Source organism: Tachypleus tridentatus, chromosome 6, assembly GCF_004210375.1.
Source record: "Tachypleus tridentatus isolate NWPU-2018 chromosome 6, ASM421037v1, whole genome shotgun sequence".
Lineage (NCBI taxonomy): Eukaryota > Metazoa > Arthropoda > Merostomata > Xiphosura > Limulidae > Tachypleus > Tachypleus tridentatus.
In genome coordinates, this window is record NC_134830.1 from 144,068,433 (window position 1) to 144,085,117 (window position 16,685).

At 37.1% G+C, this 16,685-nt stretch overlaps 1 protein-coding gene across 11 annotated transcripts in view; it reads right to left on the reverse strand.

Annotated features, from left to right (window-relative positions):
* Window positions 1–16,685, reverse strand: part of LOC143253937 (syntaxin-like) — a 111,840-nt gene that overhangs the window by 39,499 nt on the left and 55,656 nt on the right. For 5 of the 11 annotated variants that reach the window (XM_076508554.1, XM_076508552.1, XM_076508549.1 and 2 more), the window contains 2 exons: window positions 16,164–16,263; window positions 14,364–14,528 (listed from right to left, as the gene is read on the reverse strand). In XM_076508554.1, coding sequence (XP_076364669.1) covers window positions 14,364–14,528; window positions 16,164–16,263 — 265 coding nt within the window. Of the gene's footprint in view, window positions 1–93; window positions 227–6,331; window positions 6,572–6,883; window positions 10,656–14,363; window positions 14,529–16,163; window positions 16,264–16,685 lie in introns of those variants that run through there. The other 6 variants (XM_076508553.1, XM_076508556.1, XM_076508555.1 and 3 more) reach the window with 4 other exon arrangements.

Genomic DNA, 16,685 nt, shown 5'->3' on the forward strand with positions numbered 1-16,685 from the left:
GAAGGTAAAACAAAAAAGTATAAAACCAATGTTGATACCTAGTCTACAACGTTAAGAGAGAAAGCAGAGTAAAAAAAGTTGTAAAGTACTTACTCTAGCAAAACGGTAATGAACATAACCCGCCAAAAAAGACTAACAGGTAAGTTCAAGAACCACCGTCAGTCACATGAAGTTGGCCTTTCCAGTCCTGGTTCCGGGTTATGTGTCATTATGGCCAGTACTAAAAGGTAAAGTAATAAAAGTGTTAAATGGCATGCAGCAAAAGTGTAATAACAACTCGCCAGGATGACTAACGAGTAGTTCAAACGGATAGTTCAAACAGCAGCGTTAGTCATCTGAAGTTGGCCTTTCCAGTCCTGGTGTCGAGTTATTTAATGTTCTGGCCATTTTACAATGTCAAATTGAACGAGAGAGAATAAAACTGTAAAAAAGGAACCACAATTAAAAAGGTTTAATGAATAAATATGCAACACTTAAATGAGATTAAAGAGATTAATGGCCATTAAAAAACTAAAAACCTTATCAAGGTGGACAGTGTCACCATCACCAATAACACTGTCCAATGTTACACATAGACCCTGGGAAAAATATGTTTAAAATATTGCCGTCGTTGAGAATTCTAACGACCCATTCGCAATAGTGAGAGGGAGTTGTTCAGTGATGGCATTTATCTTCATACTGAAAAGTGTGACACTCAAAACACAGCCTTGAGGGACTCCAAGTTCCTGTACAAAAAAAACGGGAAAGTGTCGAACCCACATGGCTCTTGGAATCTCCTGTCCATTAGAAAGTTTTTAATAAACATGGGTAGATGGCCACGTGACCCATATGTATGGAGGTCTCGCAAAACGCCATGCCTCCATGTTGTGTCGTAAGCCTTCTCTATGTCAAAGAATATTGATACAAGATGTTGGCGGTTGAGAAAGGCTTCTCTGATAGATGTTTCAAGACGAATTAGGTGGTCTGTGGTGGAGTGCTGTCGTCGGAACCTACACTGGGTGGGCGAGAGGAGATTGTTTGATTCAAGGAACCAAACAAGACGAGCATTAACCATCCTTTCTAAGGTCTTACAGAGACAGCTCATCAAAGCAATTGGACGGTAGTTTGAAGGAATCTTGGGATCTTTCCCTCGCTTAGAGAAAAGTAAAATAATAGCCTGGCGCCAGGCATCAGGAAAAACATTCTCCTGCCAGATCCGGTTAAAGATAATCAGAAAACATAAAGAGAAGCAGGAGATAGATGGTGCAGCATGTCATAATGAACATCATCAGGTCCAACAGATGTACTGGCAGACCGATGAAGGGCCATTTTCAGTTCCACCAGTGTAAAGGGACAATTATAGTCAAAGAAACAGTCAGTTCGAAAGGAAAGAGGTGAACGCTCTGCCCGAGTCTTGATGGCCAAGAAGGCGGAGGAACAAGCAGAAGTGCTATATACCCGGCATTAGCTTTCATCTAGAGTATCAGCGATGCTCCGGACATCAGCCACCTCCTGCCCATCAGAGAGTAAGATCGAAGGAATTGTAGTGCCCATTAACCTTTCGAATCCTGTCCCATATGATATTGGAACTGGTGGTAGAAGATATGCTGGTTGTGAACTTAATCCAAGATTCCTTCTGGCTTTGACGTCTTACCCACCTAGCATGTGCACGGGCTCGTTGGAAAGCGACACGGTTTGAAAGTGTGGGATATCTACGAAAAGTATCCCAGGCCCGTTTATGAGCCTTCCGTGCTAAGTGGCAAGCAGGATTCCACCACGGACGAGGATATCATGGAAAACGTGTCGAGGTTTTAGGAGTTCACTGAGCAGCTGCTTGTATAATACAGTCAGTTACCGCTTCCACACAGTTGTCTATTGATGGCTGATTTATGATAGCAGGATCAAGTTCTGCGAGAGCAGTGAAAGTGGACCAGTCTGCCTGATCCAGCTTCCACCGGGGCACGCGGGTAGGGTGGCATCGACCACGGCCAGTCTCTCTCAAAAGGACAGGAAAATGATCACTGCCTAGTGGATTACTGTCAACCCTCCATGAAAAATGGGAGAATAATGAAGGAGAGCAAACCGAGAGATCAACAGCGGTAAAGGACTGACTAGGTACGTGAAAATAAGTGGAAGAACCAGTATTGAAAAGAGAAAGATTGTGATCAGAGAGCACACGCTTTACAGATCGACCCCTCCCATCAATAACAGGACTTCCCCAGATGGGATGATGTCCATTAAAATCTCCCAGGATTAGAAATGGAGACAGCAACTGTTCAACGAGAGCATCAAGATCTGATTGCTCATATGTCTCTCCAGGGGACAGGTAGAGAGAACAAACACTGATGGTATGACCCAAGGAAACACGGATGGCTACGGCCTCCAAGGGTTTGTTGAGTGACAAAGACAGGGTGGGCACATGCTGATCAACCAATAGTGCCACCCCTCCATGTACTCGTCCATCACACAACATGTCATTTCTGTACAGAGAAAACTGCCAAATGGAGACTGTATCAGCAGGTTTGAGAAATGTTTCTTGTAGGGAAAGACAAACAGGATGGTAGGAAGCAATCAGTGTTTTGATATCATCCAGATTAGAACGTAAACCTCGAGGCATCGTATCAAGGTGGCCATTTTTAAGAACGGGTAGGTGAAGTGGCTGGAGAACCCTTCTGTTTACAACCACGTTTTTTTTCCTTACTGTCCTTAGTCGGAGGAGGTTTATCGACCTCCATGGATCCTGCCCTGGGTCGAGTGGGTAGGTCTTTGTTATTGGAAGGAGATTCCAGTGACTGAGGACGTGAACGAATGATTGTTTTGCCTCGTGGTGTGGGAGAAAAAGATGCATCAGAAGAAATGCCTGTATTTGAAACTGAAGGACGTGGATCTAGAGGTTTGTTGGAACGTATGGGAGGAACAGAGATGGGTGTGGAAGTCGATTCATCAACCTTTTTTAACCACGGAGATCAAAAGGCTTTTCAGTTGTTTTGAAAACGATTCTCTTGGAGGCACAGAGAGATCTGTCTGCACTCCCACTGTAGTTGTGGAATGAAGTGCAGCAGCATATGTCCGAGATAGAGTGGTGGGCAGCAATTTCCGAGCCTCAGGATAACTAATGTTATGTATCGTTTTCAAACGCTGCAACCATTTTTTTCCTCCAACCATTTTGGGCAAGAACGAAAGTAAGAGGGGTGAGAACCATTGCAGTTGATGCAATGTGGGTCCGTATCACATTCATATGCATCGTGGTCCTTGCCTCCACAACGAGCACATGTCAGGGAACCACGACATGATGTCTTTGAGTGGCCGAATCTCTGACATTGGAAACATCGGAGAGGGTTTGGAATGTATGGCCGAACCCTGCAAATGAGATAACCTGCCTTGATGGTGGCAGGTGCACGTGATGAAGTAAATGTCAAAACGAGGGTATTTGTTGGCAGTGTAACTCCATCTTTGCGAGTGGAGATGCGCCTCACTGCAGAAACTCCTTGAGTGGAGAGACCAACGAGAATCTCTGACTCGGGGACGTCCTTCAAATCCCTCTCAACAATAACTCCTCGTGATGAATTCAAAGAGGAGTTCACTGTGTTGGGATGTGGATGTTTCAACCAATACGTCTCCAGATCGAAGCTTCTTTACTGACTTTGGAGAGCTGCAAGTCCCTCTAGTCCCTTCTGAATAAAAAAGGGAGACAATTGCCCTAAAGGTTTTTCCGAAAGAGAATGTAAGATAAGAAAATGAGGTACGTGTGTTACAGATGTTGAAAATTGCTGCTCAGTCTTCAAAGATGTGGTTGTTTACCTGTTGACTGTTTTATTTAAATTTTTTGAAGGAGGATCCATAGGAAAAAAGGAAAATTTCGGTACCCACTGACCCCACCCACCAAGGAGCCCTACGAGGGGACGCACTACAATGTCATGCAAGGACAATGCAGCAACGCCAGGGTTTCGTGAGCACTATACCCAAACACCAGCATCAGACACAATGTCCACAACACCCGTTGAGAACTTCCAACACTGGTACTTGGTTGACTCTAGCCCAAGTGGACCAGCCGATTGACCCAAGGAGGGCCACCCAAAGGCCGCCCGTCTTCAGGAATTCAAGGCCGAAGTGGTGTGTTAGGGTTGGACCCCTCAACCACCAGGATCCTCTCCTCCCCTTCACGGGTCGCCACGCACGGCAAACACATGGGTGGATGTTTAGATCCCAGAGAAGGTAACCAGACAGAACAGAACCTTCCCTGGGAGGTCCCCTCACCAGGAACAGGAATCCACACCGAGGGGAGGCTTTTTTTTTTTAACAGATGAGAATTCTCGAACAGAAAGTTCAATGGAAATTCCATCCACATGCTTTATACAACAGTAAGAAACAATCAAGAGCTTTTCAAAGGCAAGGGAATTTCGTACGGGCTTGTCCCCTTCCCTTCACAGGTTTTTTTTTGGCGTTATGATTTCTCAGCTACGTTAATAGATTCTTTCTGCACAATTTAATATCTGCATTCAAACTGGTCTTACAAGCAAGTGTGTTTGTTTTTGAAATTCGCGCAGAGCTACACGAGGGCTATCTGTGCAAGCCGTCCCTAATTTTCCAGTGTAAGACTAGAGGGAATGCAGCTTGTCATCACCACCCACCGCCAACTCTTGAGCTACATCTTGACCAACAAATAGTGGGATCGACCGTAACATTATAACGCCCCCAAGGCTGAAAGGGCGAGCATGTTTGATGCGTCGGGGATTCGAAACCGCGAATGAAACAAGTTAAGGTAAATTAAAATGTGGATGCCATAAAGAAAACACCATGAGAATACTCGGGGATAATCTGACCTCCTCTTTCCATATAATTTTGTAAAGTTAACAGACTACGAGAAACTGCCGAGTAACACCTTTATTTGGTGGTTAACTTTAATCATTTATTGAATTACACGTGAAAGTCCTAGAAGATAGTGATTACAAAGTTTTCGAGCCCTTGTTGCTTGGTTTTCTTTCAAAGTTCTTGATTTTACTTCTAAGCTTAAGTTATAGATAGGAAAGGTGTCGAAAGTAAACGAGCATTTGATGTTTGCAGAGGTGAAACTGTCACAACGTACGACGCTCTCTCGTGCGAGAGGAAAAAATACTTTCTGCCAGCATGCATGTAATATAATTCATGCATGATGACGTTAAATATCACATTACCTCCAGAAACCATCACATTTTAAGGCATAATTCGTTATTATTATTTATGTACCATCTAGAATATAAATAACATTCAATTGAATAATTATAATAACTAATCATGTCTCAAAATGTGATGGTATATGATAATTATAATGAGTTATTATAGTTATTCAATGTTATTTATGTACTAGATGGTACAACGTGTTGTAGTTAATTAGTAAATTTAGTTACAGTTAATCTAGTGTGTGAAAAGAGAACGCAAATAACCAAAAAATGTAAAAAGTTCATCCTTGTAGCAAAAAAGTAATAATTATTTTGTTTGTTTTTGTTTTGTTTTGTTTTGGAATTTCGCACAAAGCTACTCGAGGGCTATCTGTGCTAGCCGTCCCTAATTTAGCAGTGTAAGACTAGAGGGAAGACAGCTAGTCATCACCACCCACCGCCAACTCTTGGGTTACTCTTTTACCAACGAATAGCGGGATTGACCGTCACATTATACACCCCCACGGCTGGGAGGGCGAGCATGTTTAGCGCGACGCGGGCGCGAACCCGCGCATGATTAGGAAGTTCAGAATTTTGTCGATTATTAAAATAGTTTTTATCAAGCAGGTGGCAGCACTATCTACCTAGAGATAATTCGCATTGTTCATCAAAATATTTTAAATATATTCTCAACAGGTCATCAGAACATTACAATACTATACAGCGTTTCCTTTTATAACAATATATATGTGTGTATGTGTGTGTGATGTCCGAGTCACTAGTTTTGAAAATGTCTAAATATCACAGTAAAATGTTTTAATTTCGTTTTTTTCCCCCTTCTGTTTATTCACTGAAAGATAACAAAAACCGTGATAATTAGTGATAGTTTTAAAAAATCATAATTTGTTTTATCATAAACAATAATATGAATCTGGACACATAAAACCAGGAATTTAACAACGCCGTTAATAAGTACAGTTAGGACTTCCATTTACTTAAAATTAGTCCAGAAGCAAAAGTATAAACTTAAGACACGTAAAATCGGGAATTTAACAACGTATTTAATGTGCAAGGCTAAAGTTTTTATTCATTTAAAGTCAGCGTCCTACTCTACTGGGATATTTGTCTAAATGTTTGTCACTTTCACAGTTATCAGTTAATCGTTTGTTTCTACTACGGTCCATTTCTAAATGATTGTTTACGAAAATCCTTACCTAACCGTTTGTCTCTTAGTGTCATTGTCTAACCGTTGATTTCTATATAGTCCACTTCAAAATGTTTGTCTACCAAGATCCTTGTCTAAGTCTTTATTTCTCTATGGTAGCCATATTTATATGTTGACTTTGACTAGTTGTTGGATGAAAAGTGCTGACTCGTGAAACCGCAACACAGCATGTGATATTAATAACACTTCATTCTACATTGTATAAAGGGAATATCTTTATATAAAATAAATAAATAAATATCACACAAATAAACACGAAATAGAAGATTAGCTGGAAATTAACGCTCCCTTAACAACAATGGATTGTATACATTGTCGTCATTGCACTCTTCTCACAACAATAAACAATATACCTTATTGTTATAACATTTATAACAACGGCCAATATATTTTTTTTAGAATACCAGAGTTACGAAACGGTAAAAAATTTCTTCCGGCGTTAATCCCGAATGGTAAGTTTAATAATTAATGTGCTGACTTGTAACTTTTACTCAAAGGATATACAACGACACAGTAACTGAATCATTCATAAATGTTTTACCTGGTTACGACTTTCGAAGAAATGAAAATAAACATCCTTTGTCTCCCTGCTTAATATAACTGAACTATCCATAAATGTTTTACTTGGTCACGACTTTCGAATAAATGAAAATAAACAGCCTTTGTCTCTCAGCCTGATATCGACAAATGTTACTTTTTACACTTGGGGTGTGGCAAGATTCAATGCAATAAATATACATAAACAAAATAATGATTTAATATCCGATAAGGGTTAAAGTAGTGAGATAAAGTAATGCAGGTCCATCATGAGGGGTTCGGCGTTTATATATTTTTAAACGTGTTTATCTTCAGCTGTATTATAGTTTTATCTTGTTATCTTAAAATCATTTTTTTCGAAGTTTTCGCACTTCATACTGTGATGAATATTACGAAGATTCTCTTTACATTAATGTTTCTCTTATGGAAGTAATAACAGTGATAAAACATATTTCGATGCATGCCAGAGATTTGTGAGTAGCTAATATTTTACACAGAATTGTAAACAAGTTTACTGGTGAAGTGGAAAGCTGCTCACGTAAAATTAAACTCAATAACCAAACCATTTCCGTCGTTTTTGTTTCTGTGTTTGTTTTGCTTATGTCGGAGGTGTTTTAGCGGTGTTTGTTGGTTTAATACGAATATTAGATTTAGTTTGTTTTGAATTTCGCGCAAGGCTACAAGAGGGTTATCTGCGCTAGCCGTCCCTAGTTTTGCAGTGCAAGACTAGAGGGAAGGCAGTTAGTCATAACCACCTACCGCCAACTCTAGGGCTACTCTTTTACCAAAGAATAGTGGGATTAACCGTAACATTATAACGTTCCTACGACTGAAAGGGTGAGCATGTTTGCATGACGGGGATTCGAATCCGCGAGCCTCGGATTACGAGTCGAGGACTTTAACCACCTGGCCATGTTAAGGTCCTATTGTTTGGTTCCTGACATACTTGTTTAACCCTAACGTTATTGAAGCAGAGATGCAACCTGTTTACTGCATTAAACAGAATCTATATACGAATGACCCGAGTTAACTGTGTTCACTGCAAGGATTAAATACCGGGATTTTGTTTTATGGATCCTAACCGTTGGGCCATTGAAAGAAAGTAACAATGTCGAAAACTAATGTTATTCGCCACTTTTCTTTAAGCTATGAACAAACGTACAAAGTTCATCGAAAAAAAATTCTTTTAGGAAGATCGTTACTTAATGCAGTCGTCTTGCAAGGGTTTTCAATTAAACTCTTATACAAATCCTGGTGTAATTAATGTGATTCATAATAATAAGCACCTAATATTCCTAAGTTAAATATTTGTTATAACCAATTGTACCTCTCTCACTTTTTTGTCTGCATCTGCTTTTCCCAGATCATCAAGTCTAACGAAAAACTGTGTGTATGGAATGATCTAGTTTAATTTGGTTTAATTTTCTAGTAAAGCTACAGGAGGATTATCTACGATAGCCGTCCCTCGTTTTACAGTGTAAGACTAGAGGGAAAGCAGCTGGTCATCACCACCAACCGCTAATTCTTGGGCTACTCTTTTACCAATGAATAGTGGGATTGAACGTAACTTTATAACGCCCACACGGCTGAAAGGGCGAGCATGTTTGGCGCGACGGGGATTCGAACCCACGACCCTCAGATTACGAGTCAAGTACCTTAACTACCTGGCCATGCTGGGCCGATCTAGTTTGAACAAAGCGAGCTGAATTTTTCTCCAAACTGCAGTTCTCAGAGGATAAATATTTTTGTTAAACATGAACAAACATGATCTCCACCAAGGGTATAACATTTTTAGATCCACTGTTTCGCGAATTTAAAATAATGTGAGCCTCTGACCTATAGTTATGCACTATCAAAAAATAAACATTCTTAGAACATTCACTGTTTAGAATCGTTAAAAAACCAAAAACTCAACGTAATATAAAGGGATGTTTTATATGATTCAATATAAGAGGTTTTGACAATTTAAACATATATTTTCAGGACTGTTTATTGTTTTGATAGAGCTATTATGCATTTTCGCCTGAGACAGTTCTCTAGAATGTTATTTGGTGTTTGAGGTTTCGAAAATTACCTACTGGATCGAGCACAGTTAACAGATGCAAAAATTATAAAATCATGCAACAATACCTTTTAGCCAAGTGTACGTTTAAAATTTCGTGGCAATAGCCTTAGCTCACTGTTCGTTTTGAAACCTACTAACAATAACAATACGTTATTAAATTCTAAGCAATACCTTTAGCCTGCTGTGTGTTATTAAATTTCTAGCAATAACGTTAGCTTACTGTACATTTTAAAACGAACTAGCAATACCTTTATTCTACTATACGTTATTAAGTTCCAACTGAAACCTTTAGCCAACTGTACGTTTTAAAGCTCCCTAAATAGCTAACTATGTTTACATATTAAACATATGTGGTTTGGTTTGAAATTCGTGCAAAGATACATGAGGGATATCTGCACTAGCCGTTCCTAATTTGGCAGTGTAAGTCTAGAGGGAAGGCAGCTAGTCATAACCACCCACCGCCAACTCTTGTGCTACTCTTTTACTAACGAAGTGGGATTGACCGTAACATTTTAACTCCCCCACGCAGTAATTTCAATTCTTTGATTATGGAGTTGCACAAAGATGCTCTCTTTCGGCTAGTTTCATTGTTTCGGAAGTCGCAATCAGAAAATAAACAACACTGTAGGTTTCCGTTACCGGTATTTCACTTCGACAGGTAGCGCTTTTCTACGTAAATTATTTCTCTTTAAGTTTGACGAGATTACCTAAAAGTTGGATACACTTAATAATTAACATTCGTTTAATTGACGATTAAAAGTTGTGGAATAAATATTGGTAATATTACCGAAAGAAGTAATAATTGTTTTGAAGATATCTGCCAAACCCTTTATGGTATTCTTTTAACTTCATGTTTAAACCTTCCTAGAAATTAATGTATTTTCAAATAAACTTGCAGAGTTTTGGTCAGCCCATAATTTATAATACCCGAAAGTACAGATTCACTCAAAGTACCAGGGTGAGACAGCGGTAAGTTTATACACTTACAATTTTAAGATCCGGGATTCGATTCCCCGTGGTGGACACAGAAGATAGCCCATTGAGGTTTTGTTCGAAAAACACAGATAAATACAAGTGATGAATCTAATTATACAACTAAAACATATATGAACATATAAATCATATCATGATTTCATAATCATCAGAGGACTCAGTTACATAGCAAACAAATGGGACAGGATGTGGTCTATAGTGCAAACACAGAGGGAAGCACAATGTTCTAGCCGCTATATACCATAAATATGAAAGTGGGTGGACATTGGCCTTTTACTTCGAACCTAGGCATCAGTCAGGGACTAACTACAGAGACTCGATAACATTTATATATGGTGGCTAAAGTACACTAGTGTCAAAACTCTTTCTCATGTTCTTTCAACTAAACCAATTTTTAACTATTCCATCAGTGTGAATTGGCGTACCCCCATTTTGATACAGACCAGCTCCGTTTGAGAATACTTTTCATCACAGAGTTAAACTGGTCTGAAATAAGGTTTATATAATCATTTGAAGTCATTTTTGCCTTTCAATGAGATCATATATACTAAACCATTACCAACAACGTGTCCACACCAGCACAAAGCCTTCACCGTGTTTAACTGGTGGCATAAAACATTCGGGGCATTAACCTTCTTTTAGCCTCGTTCCTATATACACATTCATTTGATGCAAAACTCTGAAACGTTATTTTATTTTGATTCGGATTTTGCCTTTTACAGTGGAGTTCCTTTGTTTTGACAGAAGTTGGTTCATTTTATAAATCCATGTTGAAACACTGCAAAAAACAAAACAAAAAAACGTTTCTGCATTGTTTAATACTTAACCCTTTGAAAAGAAATAGAAAAACAAGTGCAACGGAAAAATAAAATTAGACAAAAATGTCATGAGAAAACGAAAACACTGACTCACTGTAACTTACGAATACATTCCACTCAGATTAGGCCATATTTTAAAACCAATTATTGAATCAAATAAAAAAAATCCAAATTGATTTGTAGCTAACAGTGCTAGTTACCTTGGTAACTACCACCTTTAAAACGTTGTCCAGTAACTTAAGATAACTGTTTTTTTATGTGTTAAACAAAATAGAGGTAAAATATGACACTGTAATACATGTTACTCCAAAGCTTTCTGGAAAACGTTTGTTGAAATATTTTAGTTCCTAGTACGAGAAATTTTAAACTTGTATTACTGAAAGAAAATTGGAAATACAAATCTCCGGTGGTTCTATATGATGTAGGAGATTATTAATACTATTGCTATGTTTACTTAATGTAAATCGCCAGTGTTTAAAACGTTGTTATATATTTTATATAGAGGGTTGAATAAGCTACAATAAAGCAATTTTAAATATGCATACCCACAAGTTACGTGGCAACTACAGCCGGTATAAAGCCAGGGTGAAACGGAATGTATCAGAACTATATTTTGACGTTATTTAGTGTTACATAGGTAATGTAATAGCATAAAAATTCTTCCCTCTTGGGTATTGTATGTAACAGTTTTTCCAACAAAGAATATTCATACACCTATATCAGGAAGATGTGTTTAGGTATCCTATGTTTATCATCATCTTGTCAAACCTATGAATTTTGGTATTAAAGAAAACCCTCTTGGCACTGACTTGTGGGAAACAAAAGGTACATCTGAAATGCTACTGTTTCTTTCATCTAGTTTCGAATACGAAAAACAAATTGAGAGGACGATGTAAATGAATAGCTGTAGTTATGTAATTTGGCCACAAATTTTAGACGCAGTATAAAGATTTATTTAGAAGATAATGCAAGCTGGAGAATGGAAGATACGTTTGGGAAATAAGACCAAATTATAACTTTAAACTACGTTAGAAATCCCGAAGTCCAGTTCTAATTTCTCAGAATAATACACGTTCTGGTATTTTTGTTTGGAGAAAAGGTTATTTCCTTCTAAACAGCATCAGAAAGCTGTCGTAACGTATGAGGAAATGTTGGTAACTAAGCTTTTTGGTTGTTTTTAGTGCTGTGGTTGTATTTAATTATTAAAAATTGTAATTACAATGTTATACATTGGGTGACTTCAAAATTAACGCCCAACTAAATGTGCAATGCAACCTTAGGTATGTATATTCAAGCTGAGTGTGAACGGGAAGTTTAGATTTTATGCGATATTTTATTAAAAAATTTTTAAAAATGTCTAAGTCTAGTAGAACTGTGCTGCGATATATTATAAAGTTACATTAAAAGATTCCTCAAGTGTCGTGTAACTCACAATTTTACAGAAGTTTCATTAAAAATGTCCTTATGGTTTGTCAATTGGAGAGCAATTTTTCTTTAGATTAGACGTTAATATTTCTTTTTGACACAGGATGAGGAACTTTGAGTTTCCGATATTCCATAGCTATTGCTGTGAAACTTAGCACCCCAGATTTATTTATGACTCGGAGACTAGAGAACTTTCATTTAAAAAAAAAATTACCATTTGACTTGAGGATTAAATTATTTGCCCAGTTTCGTGTATTCTGGAAATAGTTAAAATCACCAACTGAGATTCTTTATGAGTTAAGGTCTAAGGTATTTAAATAATCTTTGAGTTTGGTTTGAATTTCGTGCAATGTTACACGAGGGCTATCTGCGCTAGCCGTCCCTAATTTACCAATGAAAGAATAAACGGAAGTGAGCTAGTCATTACCACTCATTGCCAACTCTTGGATTGCTCTTTTACTAACGAATAATGGGATTGACCTTCACATTAAAGTCCACACGGCTGAAAAGGCGAGCAAGTTTGGTTTTACGGTCTTTCGAACCCGCGACCTTAGATTGCGCCCTAAATGACGGGCCATTTATCTCTGGGTAAGCTTGATAGTGCTTTGGCTATTTCATAAAATCTTGAAAACTATCGGTCTTAAAAATACAGCAATTTGTCACCGTCGTTGTGCTTTCTTATAACATTTGTTTCATAACTTTTTTGTTTTGTTTTTAATTCAGTGCATTGTATGTTTCTTCGTTTTAAACCCTAAATGAGTTATACAACAAAATGCATTTATGTCGTTTGAACTGTTTTCTTTTTATTGGGACCACGAGTCCACTTAAACGAAGATACTTCTAGACTCAGACTATTTATTTCTCGAGGCCTTATTCACGTCTGTTCTTTCCTTCCTATTTCAGTATGTATCCCAAGGCTACAATCGATGTTCCTTTGTTTAAAACTGTTGGTTTTTAAAAAATGTATCTGCCCAGACGTCACTAACTTTCAACGAGTTTCGAAAATTCGAATTAACTGGAGGAAATAAAGGGCTATTCGAAAGTCTAGTTTCCAATAAAACAATATACATATAGAAACAAGACATATTTCATACAAACCTCAGATGATACCTACTCAATTAATTACCGCTTGAGTTTCGAGTCTTACTGATTTCAATATCCTAACATTGGAACGATGCACATTAACAATGGTTTTCAACTCAATAACCACTCGCGTGAGCGCGGAATGATAATTATATTCAGAATGTCTTCCACGCAGCAAATAATTAAAACAGCTCATCAGAAATTTCGTTACTAAACGCGGTATTGATTAAATATCCTATGGCAAAACGTCTTACGTCAGGTGCTCAAGACCAAACAATACTGGACATTATTTCTCAGGAACCTGTGAACAGAAAAAATCACGCAAGGATACAACTTACTTAGATACAGAAAACAGATAAGGTACGTAACGATCGAACATTATCATTTTTATACACTAATCATATTTACATAATTATTTTATACACCTAAACCAGTCGTTATATTCGAAATTAATTTTGTGTGTTTTCTCCACCTTCGTCAAAAGTTTTTACAACAGTCAAAAAGCAAGTTAGATATAATAAACATTCGATTAAAACCTAAATAACTAAAGACCGAAATTTATCATTTTATAGCAATTGCACTAAAAGAAACCCTTCTCTTTTTTTTTTTTAGAGCAAAGCCAAACAAGGTTCATCCACGGAATTTAACTCCTGATTTTAGTTTTGTAATTTGGTAAATTTATCACTGTCCCCATCGAAGGACGCGAAATAAGCCCCCCAAAAGAAAAGTTCTTTCTAAACTCTTCCAACATTTCTTTTGTTTAAGATAAATTATTTATTTTTAATGTTTGTTATGAAATAAAACATTGTTTCCAAGTGGTTGGTTAGTATACACACTCAAACAGGCGAGAACTATGGATGTTTATATATGATACTAGATATATCTACATTTTATTAAGGTTCTGCGAGTATTGGTGGAATTTTTTTAAATCCATGCGTTTGTTAAGATAGAGCTGTTGGAATGTACTGTTATTTTGTGACTTCTGTAGAAGTTTGTTTATTTTGAATTTCGCGCAAAGCTACACGAGGGATATCTGCTTTAACAGTCCCTAATGTAGCAGTGTAACACCAGAGGGAAAGCCAATAGTCATCATCACCCACCGCCAAACTCTTGGGCTACGCTTTTACCAACGAATAGCGGGATTGATCGTCCCATTATAAAGCCTCCACGGTTGAAAGGGCAAGCATGTTTGGTGTTACGGGGATTCAAACCCGCGACTGTCGGATTACGAGTCGAGTGCCTTAGCCACCTGGCCATATCGGGGCCTGTAAAAGAGGAAATGAATGTATTTTTCACAATTGTTTTCATACCGCACTTACAAAACTCGTCAGTACTTTTCAATTAACTTATGACCGATATGGAACTTTAAAACATTTTAAGCGGTACCTTCATCGCTTAAAAAAAGGAAAGTGGAAAGCAGTTTTGGAAAGTTTAAATACACATGAAAATGGATGTGGATTTCCAAAGTTTCTCTGCACAAGGGACTCTCAAAAATATTTAACACCTTGACTCAGACCCCTAAAGAATGGATATATAAATATTGTGTTGCCAAACCCCGTGTATTTGGTGTCTTCACAAATTCTCTCCAAGCACTTTCCCGTGTCCCCACTAGGGGGTATCTGCGGATCTCAATTTGAAAAATTTTGAAATACACAAGCCTACATGATCAACAGAACTAATCTCATACATCTGTGTCACTATATACAAACGACCTTAAAAAGATGTCAGTATATTTAATGTTATTTGTTCATTTGATGATCTCACCGTTTTATTATGGTTCCTATTACACCAATTTCGTATCGTGGTAATTAGTACAAATGTTTGAAAGAAAAGGTTTAATTTCCAAGAAAAACATTTGCTTGTGCTAACTTTGACCTCGATCATTTCCAACACCCAACTTGTATCTAAAAAAATGTCCAACGAAACATTCTAAAACCTAATCATTGTTAAACTTGTTTTAAAAATCTATATTCATCTGTTTGTTCATCATGAAAACTCAAACATAAGTCTTCAGAAAATAAACTTTTCAGGTTTTTTTAAATGAATATTCAGGCATTTCACTTCATGTCATATTTTAAGTCAGAAACTCGAAGAAAATACATGGAATATATAACTGAAGCAACTTAAATTATCAGTAAAATCACATTTTTGAACTTTTAATGAATATTCAGGCCATTTCACTTGTCATATTTCAGGTCAGAAACTCAAAGTTAAAAATATGGAATATATAATCGAAGCAAGTTCTTCATACCTGCCTTCTAAATGTCTAGTCCAATCACGATGCTTACTGGAGATAAAGGTTGAATTGTAAGTGGTAAAAACATGAAACTAATATAGAAGTTCGAGTTGCATATTGACTGGGAAAACTGGAGGCTTATTTACAACTACATTAAAGTCTGGGATGCTTTGACGATTTGGCAAGGAGTCGCCTATAGAGTGAAATAAAATACTGAGAAGAAATCAAGGCAATGTGATTTGTTTGATTTTGAATTTCGCGCAAAGCTACACATGGGTTATCTGCGTTAGTCGTCCCTAATTTTGCAATGTAAGACTAGAGAGAAAGCAGCTAGTCATCAAAGAAGGGATGATAAAATGTCCAATTGAAAGTCAGTTCACTATATATAGTAAATAAACTTTACTTTTTAGAGTGTCGTTAAATTTTAATGTAATACTTAAAAAACTAAACATTCTTATACCGTGCGTGGCACACACTGCCCAAATGCTAACATGACAAAGGAAATTTGAAATATGCAAATATCCGTGTATAAAAACTAACGTAGGAGGCACATTCTTTGGATGATATAAAGTGACGTGGCACAAGCCACAAAATAAACGTCAGATCTTATCTTACACATCTTAGTAAACCACATGAACTTTAAATGCCGGGAGAAAATACATACTTTCGTCGGTTTGTGGCGCCGAAAGAATTGCACTGTGTTTCTTCTTTACCTCAGAAACATTGTATTCAATTTTGTCTATCGTCTGACCTATGTCTTCCACCTAAAAATATATAACAAATAAAATAAGCGTACTTAGTCTTGTGCAAAAGAAATTTTAAAACATACTTCTGCAAAGCCATTATTATCTATTCTTACTTCTATATTTATAATTTTTTTCTGTACCAATATTTTCATATTTTATGTTTTTAATTTAACTTTAATGATAGTAAAAAATAATCAGAACACCAACCTTATCGCTAACCGTGGGAAGTTTAAGAATGCTTTGCATGTTTGAAGAAATACGAGACATCGATCGCTTGTAGAAATAAGTAAATAAATAAATACAGTCCTTTAATAATATTACATTATTTATATATATTTTATATTAAAATGTTTCTATATTAAAATCTTAAAATTTCACATGTTAGGAATAAAATTATTTAGCATTTGCTTTCTTTTAAGTCATTTTATCATTTTGTTTGC